Genomic DNA, 22,359 nt, shown 5'->3' with positions numbered 1-22,359 from the left:
AAATAAATGACCCTAATCAGTTTGGCTCAGTGGATAGAGCATCGGCCTGCTAACTGAAAGGTCCCAGGTTCGATTCCGGTCAAGGGCACATGCCCGGGATGTGGGCTTGATCCCCAGTGGGGGACTTGCAGGAGGCAGCCGATCCATGATTCTCTCTCATCATGGGTGTTTCTATCTCTCTCTCCCTCTTCCTTCCTCTCTGAAATCAATAAAAATAAATTTTTAAAAATCTAAAATGGAAAGGCACACTGGTTCCAGGATTGGAAGATTCAATATTGTAAGGAGCCAATTCTTTGGAACTGACTTGTAGATTTAATGTAATCCCAGAAAATTAAAAAAAAAGCCCAACTAGACAAGCCAATATTAACATTTTTGTCAAGGCCCAATAAATTGCAAGACATTCTTTTTTTTAAAAAAAAAAATACTTGTTTTTATTGATTTCAGAGAGAGGAAGGGAGAATGAGAGAGATAGAAACATCACTGATGAGAGAGAATCATGGATCGGCTGCCTCCTGCACACCCCCCACTGGGGATGGAGCCCGCAACCTGAGCATGTGCCCTGACCGGGAATCGAACTGGTGACCTCCTGGTTCCTAGGTAGATGCTCAACCACTGAGAAAACTCTTTACTAGAGATCAAGAAGAGTTATAATAATTAGACAGTGTGATATTGGCATCGGGATAGACTAATAGGCCAATAGAACCGTATAAGGAGTCCAGAAGCAGTCCCACACATATTCAAACACTCGATCTATGACCCAGGAGGCATGGCAGATAAAACGCAAACAGTAAACCGTTTAGAGGTTAATATAGAATTCATGGCCTCAGTACAGAGAAAGGTTTCTTAACTAAGATGTTACCTGTACTCATAGAATACTGGGCAAGGGTCTTGAACAGGCACTTATCCTGTTCAAGAGAAATCCAAATGTCTAACTGACACATGGAAAGATGCTCAATCTTGTTAATGCAACTTACAGCCGTGTTACTGTGCACCTAAAGTAGTGGTGGCAATACCAAACCCTGAGGCTGTTGAGCAGTAGGAACAGTCATACCTGGCTGGTAGGAATATTCATTGGTCTGACTACTTTGGGAGATAATTTGGCATTACCTAGAAAGTCAAAGATATGCAAACTCTTTTTTTTGTTTTGTTTTTTTTTTAATATATTTTTTATTAAGATATTACATATGTGTCCTTAGCCCCATGTTACCCCCTACCCCCCCCCCCCCCCCCCGCTCATGCCCTTACCCCCCTGTTGCCCGTGTCCATTGGTTATGCCTATATGCTTGCATATAAGTCCTTTGGTTGATCTTTCCCCCTTACCCCCACCCTCCCCTACCTTCCCTCCAAGGCCTGACAGTCCAATCAATGCCTCTCCGTCTCTGGATCAGTCCCTGTTCATCAGTTTATGTTGTTCATTATATTCCACAAATGAGTGAGATCATGTGGTGTTTATCCTTCTCTGACTGGCTTATTTCACTTAGCATAATGCTCTCCAGTTCCATCCATGCTGTGGTAAATGGTAAGAGTTCCTTTTTTTTCTTCCTCTTCTTAAAGAATACCTTTCAGCATTTCATATAATGCTGGTTTGGTGGTGATGAACTCCTTTAGCTTTTTCTTATCTGTGAAGCTCTTTATCTGACCTTCAATTCTGAATGATAGCTTTGCTGGATAAAGTAATCTTGGTTGTAGGTTCTTGCTGTTCATCACTTTGAATATTTCTTGCCACTCTCTTCTGGCCTGATATGCAGACTCTTTTAAAGCCCAGCGATTCCACTCTTAGATAAATACATACACATGAGAGAATCAGAAAAAATATTTGGAGTAATCAGTTTTCCTGATGTGAATTGATTCAGTTAATATTTGAGGGCTGCTAGGTTCTGTTCTGTTTTTTTTCCCCCCCCACAACAGTGAATAAATGTTATTTATTTTTTCTCTCTCTGCTGAGTATTTTATTTATTTATTATTGAATTTATTGGGGTGACATTGGTTAATAAAATTACACAGGTTTCAAGTCTAATATTTAAGGTTTGTATCCATTTTGAATTTAATCTTGTATATGGTGTAAGAAGGTTGTCTAGTTTCATTTGTTTGCATGTATCTGTCCAATTTTCCCAATACCACTATTTATTGAATAGATTATCTTTACCCTACTGTATGTATGTTTTTGCCTTCTTTGTTAAATATAAATTGACTATGAAGGCATGGGTTTATTCCTGGGCTCTCTATTCTGTTCCATTAATCTATATGTTTGTTTTTATGCCAGTACCATACTGTTTTGATTACTATAAACTTGTAAGTATCATTTGATATGAGGTAGTGTGATCCCTCCACCTTTGTTCTTCTTTCTCAAGATTGCTGTGGCTATTCGGGGTCTTTTGTGGTTCCATATAAATTTTTGGAATATTTATTCTAGTTCTGTGAAATATGCCACTGGTATCTTGATAGGAATTGTATTGAATCTATAGATAGCTTTGGGTAGTATGGACATTTTAATGATGTGGATTCTTCCTGTCCATGAACACGGTATATGCTTCCACTTATTTGTACCTTTTTCAGTTTCTTTCTTCAGTGTCTTACATGTTTCTGAGTACATCTGCTCAATATTTTAATATTCAGTCTAGCTTTCAGTTCTTAAAACAACGCTAGGCACAGAATAGGCATTTAATAAATATTGTTATGTTTTTAAACAATTATTTGAATTTTTAAAATGGGTACCCTTCACTATAAGTTTATAGTTACCTCAACTCTCTATTGACTGATTTGCCCAATTCAATCTGTTTGCGGCCTGGAAAATTACAACCTTCCCTGGTTCCTTTGAGATCAAGCCTAGCCTGGTGATTGCATCAGCTGGTGGGAGACCAAGGGATTAGCAGCAGCAGGTCCAAGCCAAGCTTGGGTTTGGCAGTTTTGCCTAGGAGAGCGGTGCTGCAGAGAAGGGAAAAGATATCTAAGCTCGGTAATAAAAAGAATTTGGGTTCAAATCACACTTATCAGTGCCATGACCTTGGACAAGTAACAATTTTAGGTTGTTGTGAGGATTACTCAAATATCTGCGTATTTAAATATTTACAGACATACTGAGTATTTAAATACAGTACTCAGTACAGCTCACAGTGCCTGGCATGCGATAGGTACATAGTAAATGGCAGTAGCTATAATTATCACTATTGTACTGGTTTTTTACTTAAGTAACATTGAATTTCCACATTTTTAATCAGATGAACTATGATTATGCTGATATTTAAAACAAAGACCTGCATCTATTAGGGGATTCTAATGTTGTGGTCTCATTTAACTCCAACACTGGATTTGCAAATGAATCCAACCATGAAATGGATCAGCAAGTGTTTGCAAAGAGTAGATAAGGCTGAGATTTCTAAACAGGAGCATGATGCCATTAATTTTGTCTTTCCTTATGGAAGAAAATGCCAATCACATAGTTTTAAAATTCTGTCAATTTTAAGTTGAAATGTACATGTTTTCTAGTGAAATATATCATTTGAGAGAGCACTTGCCCACACTTAAGAGATACTTGTTCCCCTAAAAATTGTTTAATAATGAAAATATTAAAAATGTATCTTAATTGGAAAATAGACTTTTCTGGATAAAATACCTTCGTGATCTAATACTTAGCCTGTATTGATCATAATTTAAATAATTATTAATATTTGTAATACACTCTACCAGTGATTTTCAACCAGTGTGTTGCAAGAATTGTTAATACCTGACTGTTTAGTCAGGGCTACTGACTTCTTTTCCCTTAGCTTGTCAAATAAAAATAATGATAGCAGCCAACACAACAATAACAGTTCGGTTTGAATGAACCAAAATTACATCTACTTTTTTTTGGTCAGATCGGCAAAAAATATTATTTATTTTTTGGTGTCACAGAATTTTAATAGCTTTTGTATACCATGAGCTGAAAAAGGTTGTAAATCTCTGCTCTATACCACTGTGCTCTACTATAACAAGCATCCCACTATAACTTAACAGTGAGCCTGCGGATCAGGTAATACAGGTGGCATTATTCCAGTTGTCCAGATAAAGAACGTTTACTTGCCTTCCAATATTTTCCCACTCCTCTGTACTGAGAAAACATTTTAAGAAACATCCTGGCTTGTGGAAGACAACTTTGAATGTTAGACTAGCGGATGCTGGCCTGCCGTCGCAGTTTTATTAAGATGGAGGAGGTTCCATTTCGATGACAAATCTTAATTATATGCCAGTAAGATAGAGTTTTTAATGAAGGCAATAATAACTGCCTCACTGGGCTCACCATCTTGTCAATCAGATGCTTGCTTTGGACACTTCTGTGTTTCATATTGGACTTAGCAACCAAGGAACTGAGGTGGAGGAATGAGATTTTGAAAATGAACAGAAGGCGAAGCCCACATTCCCCTTTCACAGGGGGAGTGAATGGGATATGAAGGGAATTACTTCAAACCAGTAGCCGTTCGCTCCTTAGTCCTGGGCCAGTGCCATGGTTCAGCCTCCTGGATAAAAGGCTGTGTGTGTTTCAGGAGTTTGACGTAGAGCGAACATGTACTTACACTGTTTTCTTTTGTGTTATATGCATAGTGTGAAATTATGAAAATTGTGCTCTAGAATAATTTCCTCCAAGCAATTTTAGTATTCTTTTTCCAATTAAAACATTTTAAAGCACTTGAATTTTTAAAAAATATTTTAAAAATGGATTTCAGAGAGGAAGGGAAAGGGGGAGAGAGAGAGAAACATTAATGATGAGAGAGAATCATTGATTGGCTGTCTCCTGCACGTCCCCCACTGGGGACTGAGCCTGCAACCCAGGAATCGAACCATGACCTCCTGGTTCATAGGTCGATGCTCAACCACTGAGCCATGCTAGCCCAGCTAAAGCACTTAAGTGTACTGAGGAAACAGCTTATACTTTCTAGTAATTAAGATTATGCCTCATTACATTATCCAGTGTCTTATACTAAGGTTGTATTTGTGATTGTCAAGAGCCAGAGTTTACCACCCAGACCCACTTGTACGAAAGGCTGTCAGGGCCCCAGAAAGCCCACCTGCAAGTCGCTTATTCAGTTACTGCAATTGCTAGTTCAGCAACAGAACCTGAGATATGTGGGCCAGATAGCTTTCTGCGTGCAGGTGTGCCAGGGCCACAGATTGTACTTGTACCCCTGCTGTTTGTCTTGCAAATGAATGTCACTGTTCAAAAAGGTAACTGGAGGGAATTGTGCTGGAGCTATGTAAACCTATCATTCATAGTCGAAAAACATAGATAATATTATTTGGTGAGTCATTTGTATCAATCTTTCAGTTTTCAAGTGTTCCTCATAAAACCATATTTATAGACAGAGCTTATTTAAAATATTCCTGATAAGTATATGGAATAGATCTCCGTGTTGTCATGTGGTGAAGGGAAGCTGGACAATCAAATGCCCATGAGAGTAAATGGTTGGCAAGGAGGACCACCCCAGTGCATAGCCACCCAGCCTTTGCAGAATTCTAAGGTATAAATACCACAGACATACTGGGGAAGCTGGTAAGTCTTTAAGAAAGGTGTAAGGATTGTTGCTAAGTGTTATTCAGTAATATAAAAGTCTTTTTTAAGGTGAAGACTTTGAGCACTGAAGGTTTGTGTATGAACGTCTGTTCATACCACTAAGTTGGAGTAAGAATTCAGGGCTCTAATCTTTGCCCAGTGCTTACTGAAGACAGTTCTTGGCCTCATTATAATCACTCCCTCAGATTACTTACAGAATGACTCTCCAAAAGGAGTTCCTGCCATGAGAAAATATTTTTCTTTTCTTATTGTGGGAGAGTTAGCCAGATCTGGCTGACATCAGGAGTGCCTGGGGAGGTTTGTAAACAAAGATTCCTGCTCTTTCCTGGACCTCTGCAACTGACATTGGCCTTTCTCCTAGATCCCCAGGTGATTTTGATACAACTATGGGAATTGTAGTACTTAACTTGAAGTCTTTTAGAGGCCCATCCTAGCTACTGTTTGAAGCTTTTCTCTCATAGTTACTAGTCCCTGAGCATGGCCTAAATTTCTCTTGTCTCTAAAACTTTCTCAAGCTGTTTTAATCAGAAATGCCTTTACTGAAGTAGTAGCAAGTATAATTTTTTCTATCTACCTGTCTATTGCAACTGGGAAGGGGGGAAAAGGAACCCAAGTGTTCATTCCTTTTAACTCTAGGAATGTACATGAATTATTAGGGTGTATTAATAATTATATTAATAACCCGGAGGACCACAATCAATTTTAGAATATTTTCATAACCCCAGAAGAAACTCCATGCCTCTTAGCCATTACCCCTTAATTCCCCATTTCGTCCCAATTTCCCATGCAACCACTTACCTAGTTTCTATTTTTATTGATTTGCCAGTTCTGCAAATTTATGTAAATGGAATCATTCAGCATGTGGTCCTTTGTGACTTCTTTCATTTAAGAGAAAAAAGTTTTCAAGGTATTTTCATTTCTTTCTTTGTTTTTTGGTAAATAATATTCCATTATATGGATAGTACCCCATTTTATCTACCCACTCATCAGTTGATAGACTTTTGGGCTGTTTCCACTTTATAGCTGTTATGAATAATGCTGCTGTGAACATTCATGTACAAGCTTTTATGTGAACATATGGTTTTATTGCTCTTGGATTGTTATATCTGGTGACAGATCACTGGGTCATTTGGTAACATGTTTAGCCTTTAGAGAAATTTCCAGACTTTTCAGTAGTGGCTGCACCACTTTACATTCTTACCAGCAGTGGATGAGGGTTCTAGTTTTTCTGCACCCTCACCAATACTTGCTATTATCTGCTGCTATATCAGAATTTTGAATGAATTGAGAAGATTAAAATATACTACAAACATGAGTAGGGTAGAAACTAGAATAGCATTAACAAAGGCTATATGGTATAGTTAGTTGACATGGCTTTAAAAAAGTTGCCTAGTCCTGGCCAGTGTGGCTTAGTTGGTTGTCATGCACCTGAAGGGTCATGGGTTCGATTCCTGGTCAGAGCACATACCTAGGTTGTAGGTTTGATCCGGTAGGGGCGAGTATGGGAGATGATCGATTTTCTCTCTCTCTCTCTCTCTCTCTCTCTCTCTCTCTCTCTCTCTCTCTTTTTCATCAATTAAAACAAAACATATCCTTGGGTGATGATTAAAAATAAATGTTGCCTAGTGTTATGTTCAGAGATCAGTATTTTGCTGAAATTCAGGCTCTAGGAATGATGTTCAGCTATTATTCTGAAGCTGTAATATCCTGTACGTTTTCTTAGCTGGACAATTTTTAGTGGAGAGTTTACAATCTGTATGATTTGAATTTCAAATATTCTGCTTACACAATAGCAGGTAAAGAACCCAACTGCTTTGGGGTGGAGGGAAGGAGGTGTGGGCAGGGGCTGGGAGGAGGGGAGTAAAGAAGGGGAAATGGGAGATATCTGTAATACTATCAATAATAAAAATATATTTAAAAAAGGGGAAAAAAAGGAACCCAAGTGTTCATTCCTTTTAACTCTAGGAATGAACATGAATTATTAGGGTGTATTAATAATTATATTAATAACCCGAAGGATCACAACAATGAACATTTTCAAGTGTTTCCTTTGTGCCAGGTACGGGGTTTTATTTCATTGATTTCATAGTTCTGCCTCAGGGAGTAGAACAATATTATTCCCATTTTATAGATGAGGGAATTAAGGCTTGAGAAGTGAATTAGCTTTACCCAGTCATGTAGCAAGTAGACAGTGGCTGAAGAGTTTGACTCTCAGCTGGGTTACCTCTCGTCCACATTCATGTGGCAGGACTGGATGTGGCAAAAGAGGAAGTTTGATTAATAGTAGGCTACTGGAAGGCCATGTTAAAACATCAAATATTACATAAGAAATTGCCACAGGCCTGTTACATGAGGGAATACTCTATGAGTTATTTCCAACAGTTCCCACGGTCATTTCTGAACCTGTGCCCATCCTGTTAACTAAAGCAGGTGGGAGGCCTGTGGGGAAGAGTGAGATATGTATTCTATTCCCAGAACTGCTCTACCACTGACCTTGGCTGTGCCAAGTGGAGCCTGCCTCTTGACCACTATGCGCTCAGCTCCTCTGTGTAATGGAGATGGTAATATTTGAGTTAATCTTACAGCGTTGTCATGGCATGACCCAAGATCATGGATGTGACAGCTTTAGAAACTGTACATCATACATCAAAACACACCTTGACTTCTCAGAGGATTTCTTCTGACACCATATTTGGCTTACAGCGTGTTCTTTGCGCTTTCAAGGACTGACTTTGATGTTGTGTACCTGGGAAGCAGCTGCATTCCGCGTACCTCTTCCAATAGTGTAGTTGGCATCAGTTCAAGTTCTCTCAGGATATTCTGATGTGCTAGTCTATGTACCAGATGATGTCATGTATAAATTGCTTGTCTCCCTCTGTGTGTTTTTTCTTTCCTGCTCATTAAAGTTCATTTACAAACATTGAAGTCATACATATGCCCAGTTTCTTAACTGGGGAAGCAGTGTGCATCATCATTCTAAATGGCAGTACATTTTTTATTTATGAGAATTCATCCTAAGGGATTTTGTTAAGTAACAAATTTCTTCCGAAGGCAGGAGAAGACGGTAGCATGCATTTGTTCAAGAAACAGCTGTTGATGGCCAGGGTGTCAGGCGCGGGTCTAGGCGCTGAGGGTGAGGGTGCTCTCGTGTGATCATTGGGGGTGGGGTTGGAAGAAGACAATGCACAACTATATGCATCACTTAATTGATGATAAACACTTTGCACAGCTTTAAAGGAGAGTAATATGAGGGAGGGTGGGCAGGAAAGGCCTCCTGAGGAGGCAGCACTGATTCTCAGATCTGAACGTGGAGGAGGATGTGCTAAGCATTCAGGTAGAGCTCCTGCAAAAGCTCAAGGGCTGGACTGTGCCCCGGAGGAGTGGAAGCAGAAAACAGAAGAGCAGGCACGGAGCCAGCGGGCAGCACAGCCAGAGGTCAGGCCACGGAGGAGGCTGTGCCGGAACTGCCCAGACTGGGGGACACCGGGGAAGCTTCCCCGCTCGTGTTAGGAGAGGGAGAGTTTTAAGGAGGGTGTGGATGTTGTAGAGAGAGGTCAAGTAAGATGACAGCCTCCCCGTGAGCCTTGGACTTGGCAATAGACATTTAAACAGTGCACTCTCGTGGGAGACCAAAGCCCGGCTGGGAGGGCTTAGGAGGGGATGTGCGGTGAGGAAGGCAGGTGGACTGTAGATGTCTCTTCAGAGCTTTTATTGTGTGAGAAAGAGCAGGTAGTGTTGTAGGTGAGCAGGAGGCTGGGTTCAGGGGAAAGGTTTTGCTTGTAAACATTTTATCGAAATACATGTCTAGAAAAGTACACACTTAAACATTTTAATAAACAGCCCTGACCGGTTTGGCTCAGTAGATAGAGCGTCGGCCTGCGGACTGAAGGGTCCCAGGTTTGATTCCGGTCAAGGGCATGTACCTGGGTTGTGGGCACATCCCCAGTAGGGGGCGTGCAGGAGGCAGCTGATTGGTGTTTCTCTCTCATCGATGTTTCTAACTCTCTATCCCTCTCCTTTCCTCTCTGTAAAAAAATCAATAAAATATATTTAAAAAAATTTTAATAGAGAATCAGTAAAATGAAAATAAAGGTAGGAGATATTACGCAGATTTGCGGATGTGAAAGTTCCAGGAGGGAGGGAGAAAGTGACGCGGCAGAGGACTCCTGGTGGAGCCCAGGGGGTTCCAGAAGGCCGGCCCCCGCTCCGGAGCAGCGAAGTGGAGAGGCCGGTCTTTGGTAAGACTCCACTGTAATGTGTGTAGAAGGAGTATTTAATTTAACACGTTTAATTGCAAAGTTAGGAGAATTACATTTGAATAACAATATTTTTGCTGGAAAGACCAAAACTGGAATTAGGGTCCACCAAGGAACAACTCAAAATCTGTTGTCAGCCCTGGAAGGTCAAACCCGGGAGCAGGCCTACTCTTCTAGTCCATGGGAACTGACAACCACCCATGTCAGCTCCCGGGGGAGCTCTGGGATTGAGGGCCTGCCCTGCTGCAGCCGCCAGTGGAGGGAAGGTGTGGGTGCCCCCGGGAGAGGCCACCCTGAGGCTCCCAGGAGCCGCTGGTGGCCTGTTCCTTGATGCACGTCCATTCACTTTGTGAGCACCTCGCAGGCTGGGCGCTGATGATTTGTGTGCTTTTGCCTGCGGTACACTCTGCGGCTGTGAGGTTTGTACCTACAGTCCTGGGAGAGTCGAGCGGAGGCCTCCTGATAGACTTCTCCTTGAAATGGCCTTCCCGTTTTCCCAGCCAACCAGCGTCCTTTGCAAGAAGGAGAAGGCAGGCGTCAGGATTTATCCTTCTCTAGAACGGCCCCGAGTGCTGGCTCCTTTTACGCCCTCAGGGGTCTTCATGCAGACTCCTCAGGCCAAGACCCCAACAGGGCCCTGAGCCCAGGTTCTTCTTTCCCTTGGGTCAGTGCTGAGCAAGCTCTTTCAGGGACTTGATGGGGTTCCCATGCATCGCTAAGGAGCTATCAAATAGTGTGGGAGGACCAGTCTTTGTTCCTTGGTACATGAAACATTCTAATCTCAACTAGAAAAAAAAAAAAAAAAAGCTGTCTTGGGCTGACGTGAAGAAGTACTTGCCTGCGTGCCTCTTTTGAACCAGAAGAAAGGAGTGCGCGATCCCGATCAGGAAAGAACCTTCTTTCGCAGAAGAAAACCTTTTGTTCATAGTCTCTGAAGTCCTTTAGCGCACAAGGAAAGTAGGAGGAACCATTGTGCCGTGAGGATTTCTGCCCGGGAAGTGGAAGGGCAAAGGGACGCACATGGAGAGGAAAAGAAGGTCAAGGTCGCTCTTGCAGACCTGCTCGATGGCTTCATTCCTTGCAGGCTTTGGTCTCCCTTGTTTTCTAATCTGCTTGTTTTTCTGTTTTTTACTTAGACCTTACAGTAGTTCAGTTCTCTTCTGGTATCATCCTTGATGGTGACCAGAAACAAATTAGGCGGATGTCTTTAGGGTACATCCTATAACGCAGTGGTTCTCAACCTTCCTAATGCCGCGACCCTTTCATATAGTTCCTCATGTTGTGGTGACCCCCAATGTCATTGTGACAAATGGAACATAATTAAAAGCATAGTGATTCATCACAAGAACAATATGTAATTATATATGTGTTTTCCGATGGTCTTAGGCGACCCCTGTGAAAGGGTCGTTCGACCCCCAAAGGGGTCGCGACCCACAGGTTGAGAACCGCTGCTATAATAGTTCTTTGTAACTGAATAGTTCCGTCTCATGCTATTCAAGTGCTGCTTTCTCTGAAATCTATCTGCCATTGCCTGTTTACGTTATCCATTTTCTGCAGTGTTTTTTCTGGAGTTCTTTTTCCAGTGGCGCGTGATTTTATCTGGAGTTCTTCTGCAGTCTTGAGCATCTCATTGTTTGCTTTATTAATATTTAAAACAAATGTTAAATGTGAGTGGCGACAGTAGAAATACCTGGAGGACCCCATAAGATCACTTTTTTCATTCTTAACCTTTCCCTTTGGATCTCTCTGTATAGATGGAAATAGTCTGGATCCATCGTGGCCTAATCAGAAACATTTCTGGGGCGTGGGGACCTAGTCAAAGGCTTTCTGTTACCATTCTTAAAATTTGTTGAGAACCTTTATGAAAGCCTGGCTTCCCTGTTTATTTACTTTCCCAGGAACCTTCAGGTCCTTCGGCATATTTCCCCTAACTAAAATGGTGTTTATTTTGCTTCTGAGTGGAACTAACAACATATTTTAGTCCTATTACTCCACCCTCATTTGTGGTTTCCAGTCGCTCTTCGGTTTGGGTCACGGTAGGGTAAGATGACAAACAGAGTGACCTCAGCCTGACCAGACCCACGACTGTGGGCAAATGCCGTCACCTCTCCGCAGTCACTCCCCCCTCTGTAAAATGGGGAACTCCCACAGGACCGAGGTGAAGAGCAAGGAGGTTTCGGAGGGCACTTCGAGAACTTTCCCCGGCTGGGTTAAAGTGTTGTTACTTTTAACTACCCATGTCCACTTTTTTTCAATGCTGATAATTGGTTGTGAATGTTTTAAATTGAGAAACTTATGTGATGGATTATTTGGGCTTCCCCTTCTCAGCAACAATGGGGAATTTGTGCTGAAACTTGTATAATTTTGTTATTTGTTCATTGCTACTTCCGCTGCCAGTTCCTGTTCGCCATTTAGAACTAAGTTCAGTATTTTTTCTTTTCTGTTCTAAAACTGTTTGTTCTAGAAATCAGTTAAATGTTAAATCTCTGCTTGCCATTCCAAGTGAGTGAACATAATACTTGGTCTAATTTTGAAGCTCTCTCATTTCTGATTTTGTACTCTTTAGTTTTCTGAATTGTGAGGATGTGAGTTTTAAACAATTTAATTGGGGCATTGTGGACATTACAGTAATTAAATGGTAAGTGTTAATTGGACCAGTGTCTGGCATGCGGTAGGCATCCACTACACGTTAGCTACTGCATATCCTGCCCCCGCGACTGTCCTCATTGTCTTCCCTCGTCCACCCAAGGGGCTCAGTGCCAGAACCAGAGGACTGTGCTCCGTGGTAGGTTCTACGGACAGCGGGATCGGGAGTTTCCCAAGCCTTGCACTAAAAAAAGTGTGGAGTGAAACCCAAGATGGATCAGGTCCGGAGTCAGAGATCCAGGAAATAAACCCAGAACCAGAGCCTGAGAGTTTGTGAGTTTGGAACTGGGAGATGGAGAAAAAGGAGCAGTTGATATAGGTCCACAGGGCAGCCTGTGGTGACTGGGCCTTTAACTGGAAAGTGAATTGGACAAGGGCCTTCCTTCTTATCCTCCTGTCTTTGTCCCCTGTCCCCCAGAGTCTCAGAGGTAGCTTATGTGGGTGAGGTATTTGCACCTAAGAACTGGGAAGAATGAAATTGAGGTCTGACAGGACATTGGAAGTAATAGCAATCACTGCTATTTATTGTTCACCTACTATGTGCCAGATGGACCAGTATCTGGCACGCGGTAAGCATCCACTACATGCTAGCTACCAGATGGCACATAGTAGGATGCTCTTTATATGGTAGTTACCTTGCTACAAGACCAGTTGATTGGCTCTCAGGAATTCCGGGAGTGGGTGTGTTAGAGGTTAGCTCCTTTGCCCTGAGCTGAAAGTGATGGCAGTAATGACAGGGACAGCACAGGTTTATTTGGCTGGGCAGAGGAAGGACCAGTGGAGGTCAGAGTTGTTTGTGAATGTGAAGAGTAAGGGCTCTGTGTGGCCATGGGGTTTATTGATGATTGCAGTGGGAAAGGGACCAGTGAAGTCCCATCTCCACCCTGGTGGGGAGGGCTGGAGGTTACTACAAGGTCATTTACAGCATGTTTTAATGTGAAATTTTGTTATTGTGGTAAAATATGCATACAGTAAAATTTACCATTTAACTTTTTTTAAAAAAATACATATATTTATTGATTTCAGAGAGGAAGGGAGAGGGAGAGAGAGGTAGAAACATCAATGATGAGAGAGTCCCATCATGGTGTCCCCTTCCCAAACCCCAACTGTAACTGTTGAGTTTATGTACCTGGGAAATCTTTCTGATGGGAATAGTCTTGTAGATTGTTCTACCTGTACTTCCAATTCTTATCCAGTTGGCTTGGAGCAATCTATTTCATTTTCCCATTAATTTTACTCTTATTCTCTCCCTTCTCCCCCTCACTCCTCTTGTGCTTGTTTAGCTCTTGCTTTCTTAGACTCCCCCACTCTATTCCTTTTGTCCTCCTCCCTCATTTCCTTCCAATCTTATGTTCTCTTCCAGAATACTCTCTCTCCTTCTGTTTCTTCATTAAATTCCTCTTTTCTTCTCTTTCTTTTTACACTCCCTTCTCCCCTCCCACTCGTTAGTTTCTTCTTGCTCTACCATTTTAAATTTGTGACTCAGAATTGACCCATATCATTTTTTCATTTACCATATAAAATGCTCATCATAATGTAGATTCTGTTCAAGCACTTTGAAAATATTAACTCATTTAATCCTCTTTTTAAAAAAATATATTTTATTGATTTTTTTATAGTGAGGAAGGGAGAAGGATAGAGAGTCAGAAATATCGATGAGAAACATCGATCAGCTGCCTCCTGCACACCCCCTACTGGGGATGTGCTCGCAACCAAGATACATGCCCTTGACTGGAATCGAACCTGGGACCCTTCAGTCCGTAGGCTGATGCTCTATCCATTGAGCCAAACTGGTCAGGGCATCATTTAATCCTCTTTACAACTCTAAAGTAAAGCCCATTCTTGTCACCTTATTCAGATGATGACATTGAGTCATAGATCAGTTCGGTAATTTGGGTAAGGTCATCTGGTAGGTCAGGGGTGGAGCCAGGATTGGAATCCAGGTGTGTGGCTCTAGCATACCCACTTCACTGCATGTAGGAATGCAGCTCAAGGGCAGAGGGGCGTTGTAGTTCATGCTAAAATTAAACATAAAACGTGCTTGTCCCATCAAGCTCTAAAATGTTTAGAAGTACTGGGGATTGAGCCCACAACCCGGGCATGTGCCCTGACCAGGAATCGAACCCAGGACCCTTCAGTCCACAGGCCGATGCTCTATCTACTGAGCCTAACCGGCTAGGGCCAGATTGTTTATTCTTACAGCCATCAGCCTGGGCAATTAAGATTTTCTTTTTCTGTTTTCTTTTTAAAATAATTTTTTATTGATTTCAGAGAAAGGAAGGGAGAGGGAAAGAGAAACATCAATGATGAGAGAGAATCATTGATCAGCTGCCTCCTGCACACCCCCTACTGGGGATAGAGCCCACAACCCGGGCATGTGTCCTTGACTGGAATCAAACTTGTGACCCTTCAGTCTGCAGGCCAGCGTTCTATCCACTGAGCCAAACCGGCTAGGGCGACAATTGAGATTTTCAAATGAGGATATCCAGGCTCAGTTTGTGGCTTACTGGCATCGCACCCATTAAGCACTTGGTAGGTCTGGAAGCGTAGAATCCAGACAGGTCTGATTCTAAAGCTCATACTTTCAACTGTACAACACTATTCAAGAAAAAAAATAACTAGACTCGAAGCTTCTGGAAGCCAAGTATCTTTTTTTTTCTTCTGATACACTGATGTTTTTTTAAGGGTCTAGAACAGTACCTGACATATGCTAAGTTTCTTAATAAATATTTGTTGAATAAAGTCATTAGAGAGGATGGAAGGCAAGCATGACCTTCTCTTCTTGGAAATAGTCTGTAACATTTTGGACAATGGATGAGAGAACAGGATGTGGGTGACCATTTTCTAGACAACTCATCGTTTGGTTCTCTAGTTCTTTCAGGTCTGCAGAAGGGGCAACAGGGTGAGCAGTTGGAGGAAGTGTATCCCTAGTTAGCAGAGCCCGTCAGCACCGGCCTGGTGGACAGCGCTGAGGTAGCTCCCAGATGCTACCTCCCATCTCCTGTAAATCCTGATCAACAGGGCTCCTTTACACCTGAAACCAGTATAAAACAATACCGAATGTCAACTGTAATTGAAAAATAAAATGATAAAAATCACAGATGGAAAAACAAAGATCCACAGGGTTTTATAAATTATGTCGTTAAAAAGGAAAACAAATACGGCAAGCCTTACTATAAAGGACGTTCATGTCCAGGGCATTTGTTATTTGACACATGGCTAGGTTTTAAAAATATGACATGTTTTGAAAATTCTGAACCTCTTATAAGCTCATCTGTAAAATATAAACAGTGATGTCTTTGAGCGCCACTCTATGCCAGATCTTGTACCTAGCATTTTCACATATATCATGGAAGCTGCACCATAACTCTAGGAGGCAATTACTATCTCCATTTTACATGTGGTGATATTGAGAGCTTAAGTGATTTGGCCAAGGTAATATAAGTAGTGAGCAGTAGAGACAGTCTGGAAGCCAGGATTCAATTCAGATTCTGCAGATTTTCTACTTTACTGCTTACCATCTGAGCTTAAGGCTAGGATAGGCGTTAGAAAGCATTTTCTGTTCTTATTTTGCAGATGAGGACACAGATGCTAGAGGATTTTAAATGAATTAGTGTGGAGTCATGTTTAGAATTCAGTTTTCTTGAACAAATTTTTTTAAAAATATATTTTATTGATTTTTTACAGAGAGGAAGTGAGAGGGATAGAAAGTTAGAAACATCGATGAGAGAGAAACATTGACCAGCTGCCTCCTGCACACCCCTTACTGGAGATGTGCCCGCAACCAAGGTACATGCCCTTGACCAGAATCGAACCTGGGACCTTTCAGTCTGCAGGCCAACGCTCTATCCACTGAGCCAAACCGGTTAGGGCTTGAACAAATTTTTAAACAGTAATTGCAGAAGGCCATGCTGGTGTTTCAGTTTAGTAGTTACAGAAGCTCAGTAGGCCTTATAACTATGTCTTAAAGAACAGGAACTACTAACTGCGTATGCTGTATCTCTGTTTTGGATTCTAGACACTTCTTGAATTAAAGGGTTTCACCATCTTAGGCTTCCTTATTTGCTAACAGTATTCTAAAATTATTGGGAACTGCTGTTGTGGGCAGTTGTTGTTTTTTTTTGGCAAAATTGTGGGCAAAATTTATTGCTAAATTTTACTGACAGAGTTTCCTATGCGTGTATTAACTGTTCCGTTCTGCTCCACATCTGCTAGGTAGTTATTTCCCCTTTTCCTTGCCTGATGGAATTTTATGTCACGCATCTACTTCCTTATTTTGGTAGAATGAGAACAAAGATATTTCAGTCTGCCCCTTCCCATTTCTGCTTACTTGCTCCCATTCATCCTTAAGTTTCACCTTCTCGGAGAAGTCATCCCTGAAGGCTGTGGCTGGGATTGGGTGGCCTCTTCTCTCTCCCACTGCACATGGTGATACCTTTAAACCACTCCATACACCTGTCCCATACTGTCATGAGCAAACACATTCCCTGCCCTGAAAGAACTTAGAGTTGAGAGGGGGAGGCAGACCATTAGTCAGAAAAATGCAATATGATTGAATATCTTTTTTAAAAAAGCTAATTTGTGAGTATTTATTTTATAGCGGGCACTGTGCTAAGCATTTTACATGTATTATTTCATGTCATTCTCTCAATAACCTATGGTCCCCATTTTACAGAAAAGGAAGAGGAATTTAGGGAACTTCTGTGTTTTGCCCAAGGTCGGTAAAGTCTGAGAATTGCTACCCAAATCCAGGTCAGAGTCCAGGCTCTTAACCACTATTCCTCTTGAGCTAACTGCTGCCCCTCCACTGAGCCCTTGCCCTGTGTATCCTCAGGGCCCTCGTGCTCGGGGGCGGGGAGGAGGGGAAGATGAGCTCCAGTGTTGGAATTCATTCAGAAACTAATAATAATTTAACAGCCATTCAGCCACTTACCTGATTCAGTGTCTTCCCTCAGAGACCAAAAGAATTCAAGATACTAACATGCAAAACGATATATGTCCAAAGTTATTCATCACAACGTTGCTTGTAAGAGCAAAAGATTAGAAATAACCTAAATTTTTATCAACATGAGATTGATTAAATAAATTATGATATATTCTTACAATGAAATGATGCAGCTATAATAAAGAATGAGGATCCAGCTGGTGAGGCTCAGTGGTTGAGCCATACTGGTTCAACCATGAACCAGGAGGTCACAGTTCCATCCTGGTCAGCGTACATGCCCAGGTTGCAAGCTCAATCCCCAGTAGGGGGCGTGCAGGAGGCGGCCGATCAATGATTCTCTCTCATCATTGATGTTTCTATCCCTCTATCCCTCTCCCTTCCTGTCTCTGAAATCAATAAAAACATTAAAAAAAAAAAGAATGAGGAAATGCTGTATGGATGAGGACAATGTAAAAAGTATGGTATTATGTGGAATAAACAAGGTGTAGAAGAGATGCCACTTTGTATAGAATCAATATTATTTGCTGTATGTGGTTAGAGAGGCAAAGAGTATAAAGGGTATCCCCAAAAATGTATACATACACTTTAAATAAATATAAAGGCATTGTTTATTAAAATACATTTCATTTTCAGATTTCAGCTATCAGCTGTTAAAGTGTGTATGCATTTTTTGAGACACCCTGTTGTATATGTTTTGGGTTGTACATGCATAAAATATCTTTGGAAGAATAGACAGGAAATTGATCCTACAAGGTGCTTCTGAAGAGTCGCTAGGGGATTCTAGGTAGGGAGATTGTCTACTGTACATAACTTTTTGTGCTTTTTGAATTTTGAGTCGGTTGAATTTATTCCCTATTAAAAAAGATATAAATAAGATTAAAATAAAAGCAACAATAAGCACCTTTCTAGGCACTGAAACAAATACAGAAAAGCACTCTGGGCTTGTATGTTTCTTTAGTGTGTGGGATAAGCCCGCCTTCATCCTCATCACATCCAGTGCTAGCGTAGTATACACTTGAGGATTTGTGCAATCGATGAACCATCTTGGAAAAAACTCTCAAATTCCTGTATGTGAAGGACACATCTTTTTTGTGGTGTTCCTGCTAAAAATAGATCTTCTGAATGTGACCATGAAGAAATGGCAGACTGCCTCAAATTGAGACACATTCTAAAAAATAGATAGCCTGTGCATTTCAAAAATGTCAAGGTCGTGGAAAACTACGAAAGACCGGGATCTGTTCCAGACCAGAGGGGACTGGCGGACAGGATAACTCCGTGCACTGTGTGCGATACGAGAGGTTGTTTCTTTCTCTGCAAAGCACATTAATTAGATAATTGGCAACTTAAAAAAAATATATATATATTTATTGATTTCAGAAAGGAAGGGAGAGGGAGAGAGAGATACAAACATCAATGATGATGAGAGAGAACCACTCATTGGCTGTCCCCTGCACAGTGCCCACTGGAGATCGAGCCCGCAACCCTGGCATGGGTCCTTGACTGGAATTGAACCTGGGACCCTGCAGTCCGCAGGCCAAGGCTATATCCACTGAGCAAAACCAGCCAGAGCAAGACAGTTGGCAACTTTTGAAGAAGGTCTGTAAATTAGGTAATAGTACTGTTTCACTGGTAATTTCCTGATTTTGATATTAATACTGTGGTTACGTGGGAAAATGTCCTCATTTTTAGGAAATAAGCATGAATTTAGTAGTGAAAGGGCATTGTATCTGCAACTCACTCTCAAATAGTTCAGGTAGAGAGAGATAGAGAGGGAAGAGAGTATTCCGTTGTATATATGTACCACATTTATTTCTTTTAAAAAATATTTTTATTGATTTTTAGAGAGGAATGGAGAGGGAGATAGAGAGGGGGAATATCAACCGGCTACCTCCTGCAAGCCCCCAACCCGGGCATGTGCCCCGACCCCTTGGTGCATGGGACCACACCCAACCAATTGAGCCACTTGGGTGAGGGCCAGGTGTTTATATTATCATTGACATTTTCTCCTATGTTTCTTAATATTTTTGTTCCTTTTAAAAAACTAGCTTTGTTGTGGTATAATGAACATATTGTACAACTCATCCTGAATATCTTTTCAGATCTGCTTAAATAGTGGTGTTTGTAAGGAGTTTTTAAAAACTAACTTTATTAGGCTACTAGAGGCCCGATGCACAAAATTCATGCAAGGGGCTCGGCCCTCGGAGCCCTGGCTTTGTGCAGAAGGTTGTCTGGAAGGACATCCAGAAGGGCGTTCGGCTGACTGGTCTAATTAGCATATTATGCTTTTATTATTATAGATAATTTATACACGATAAAATTCACATATTTTAATTAAAGAGGTTTTTTTTACTTTGGACACATTATTCCCTGTGTAACCACCACTGCAGTTCAGATACAAGATGTAGAACCTTTCCATTTCTTCAGAAAGTTCCCTCTGTCCCGTTGTTGATGCGTTCACTGCTGGTGCACATGGTCCCAGGTGGAGAGCAGAGCGGGGTGCTTGCGGGGTGAGCACAGTGGTGGAGGGCGGTGAGGATGGTGGTGTTGAGGTGACGCAGAACAGGCTCCTCATGGATCCCCGAGGCTCCCCCCGCAGCTGGGACTTGGCAGTTCTGTGTTTCTTGGCAGTCTGAGTCAGGCCCAGACGTTGGGCGTTTCTGCATCTTTTCTTTCTTTCTTCTTTGGGCCTTAATGTGGTTCGGAGTTTGGAGCATGTGTAGTCTTAGAATGTGCTTCTCAGCTTGTTTCCATGGTGGGAGATAAAGGAGCCTGCTAAGTTCTAGCTGGGCTAATAAGCAAATGAAGAGAGATAGATGAACAGGGAAATCAACATTTTAATACCTGTGCACAGGGAATTCACATAAACATGAACATTTTGACGACAGGCAACATTGGGCATGTATGACCTTTTGGACAAAGGAGAGAAAGGGCTTGGGCAGGGTCTTAGGTTTCAGACGTGAGAGCAGGCAGTGTAGCTGTAGTTGAGGAAGAGCTGAGCACACAGGGCAGGCACCTCAGAAACAATAGGACACGGGTATCTAGTTCAGAGGCCTCTGCCTGGCGCCCTCCCATTTACCATATTGATTCAAATTAGGTAAGGCGAGCATCCCAAGATTCCTTTCCTGGAGCGGGTCTTTCCATCTCAGCCTCTTAGGCAGGAAGAGAGAGCGTCAAAGGTCCTTTCTGAGTCTCTTGTTTCTTAATAACCAGTTTGAAATCAATATCCCAAAAGTCAAAACTTTGGTCCCCTTCATCACTAGCAAGGGAGGAAATTACGTTTAGTTCAATGATGTTCTGGGCAGATTTACGTCTTCTGTCTACACAGGCCTCTTCGGTGGGGTGGCCGGAGGCGGGTTATCAGGCACGGCTGCCCCGATGCCCAATTAAACAGCAACCCCACGGGCTTGTAAAATGTCAGCATTCGCCTTAACCGGTTTGACTCAGTGGATAGAGTGTCGGCCTGCAGACTGAAGGGTCCCAGGTTCGATTCCGGTCAAGGGCATGTACCTTGGTTGTGGGCACATCCCCAGTAGGGGGTGTGCTGGAGGCAGCTGATCGATGTTTCTCTCTCATCGATGTTTGCTAACGCTCTATCCCTCTCCCTTCCGCTCTGTAAAAAATCAATAAAATATTTTTTTTTTAAAAAGTCAGCATTCTATCATCATCTAAAGCAGTGGTTCTCAACCTATGGGTCGCGACCCCTTTGGGGGGTCGAACGACCCTTTCACAGGGGTTGCCTAAGACCATCGGAAAACACATATATAATTACATATTGTGTTTGTGATTAATCACTATGCTTTAATTATGTTCAATTTGTAGTAATGAAATTAGGGGTCACCACAACATGAGGAACTGTATGAAAGGGTCACGGCAGTAGGAAGGTTGAGAACCACTGACCTCTAAAGGGACGATTGATTTCCCTAAAATGCCTGTTTTGGAAAAGAATAAGGTTTCAAGAGGTAGGCTCAGTGCGGGTTGATGTTTGGTAAGGCTTTGTTCACTCATCACTCCTATACTGACCAAATGGGAAACAAAGTTTATATTTGTGCTCCCCCAATGGGGGCCCAGAACATTTAGCCTCCTCTGCCTGCCATTTTTTTCTCGTTTTGTAACTTTTGTTATTCTGCTGTGCATTTCTGAAGGTGGAATGGGAACTCAGCGTGTAAGCAGGTGTGGAAGAGGGGGGCTCGGGCTGTGCAGCACTCAGACGTGGGTGTGAACCGTCACTACCTGCATTTAGAACCTCATTCTCCTAATCGGAACTAAGAGAACTGCCTTAAGTATTTAAAAAAAAAATTTTTTTTAATTGATTTTAGAGAGGAAGGGAGAGAGAGAGAGAGAGTTAGAAACATCAATGATCAGAGAGAATCAGATTAGCTGCCTCCTGCATGCCTCACACTGGGGATCAAGCCCACAACTGGGGCATATGCCTTGACTGGGAATCGAACTGTGACCTCCTGGTTCATAGGTGGATGCTCAACCACTGAGCACACCGGTCGGGCTGGGCCACCTTAAATATTTTGATGAGGGTTACATTATATCATGTGTGCCTAGAACATAGCCAGCATGCTAGACATTGCATTAGTATAAAAATTTTTCTCTACTTCTACCTTTTTGTCCAGGTGTTTTCTTTTACAGAGTTTTATTTTTCTCTCTTTGTGGTTGAAATGATAATTTATTAAAATGTATTCATCTGTTTAAAGCCTTGGTTCCTTTTCTCTCTTTTTGCAGGCACATCGCAGAGGCATCCCTTCGTCCTTCATGAACACCTGCGTGGTAGACAGGTGACTGCCCCCCGCCCCATGCTGCTCTAGGCGCCCCGACGTGAGCTGTCCAGGGAAAGGATGGATTCCAAAGACGAGAGCTCACACGTGTGGTCCGCGGCTGCAGAACACGAAGAGAGCGCCGCACAGGTGAGGGGGGTCTCCAGCGTGGGGACATGTGCTCACAGCCAAATAGCAGCTTCC

At 42.1% G+C, this 22,359-nt stretch overlaps 1 protein-coding gene across 1 annotated transcript in view; it reads left to right on the top strand.

Moving 5' to 3' along the window:
• The window catches only part of PRDM10 (PR/SET domain 10), a 77,109-nt gene that overhangs the window by 7,015 nt on the left and 47,735 nt on the right, over positions 1-22,359 (top strand). The window contains exon 2 of the mRNA XM_081113432.1: positions 22,124-22,305. Coding sequence (XP_080969558.1) covers positions 22,237-22,305 — 69 coding nt within the window. The 5' untranslated portion in view covers positions 22,124-22,236. The remainder of the gene's footprint in view (positions 1-22,123; positions 22,306-22,359) is intronic.

This window comes from Myotis nattereri (assembly GCF_964212035.1).
Source record: "Myotis nattereri genome assembly, chromosome: 19".
In the NCBI taxonomy this organism is placed as follows: Eukaryota; Metazoa; Chordata; class Mammalia; order Chiroptera; family Vespertilionidae; genus Myotis; species Myotis nattereri.
Note: the sequence above shows the minus strand (reverse complement) of the source record. Positions and strands in the feature narration are given on the sequence as shown.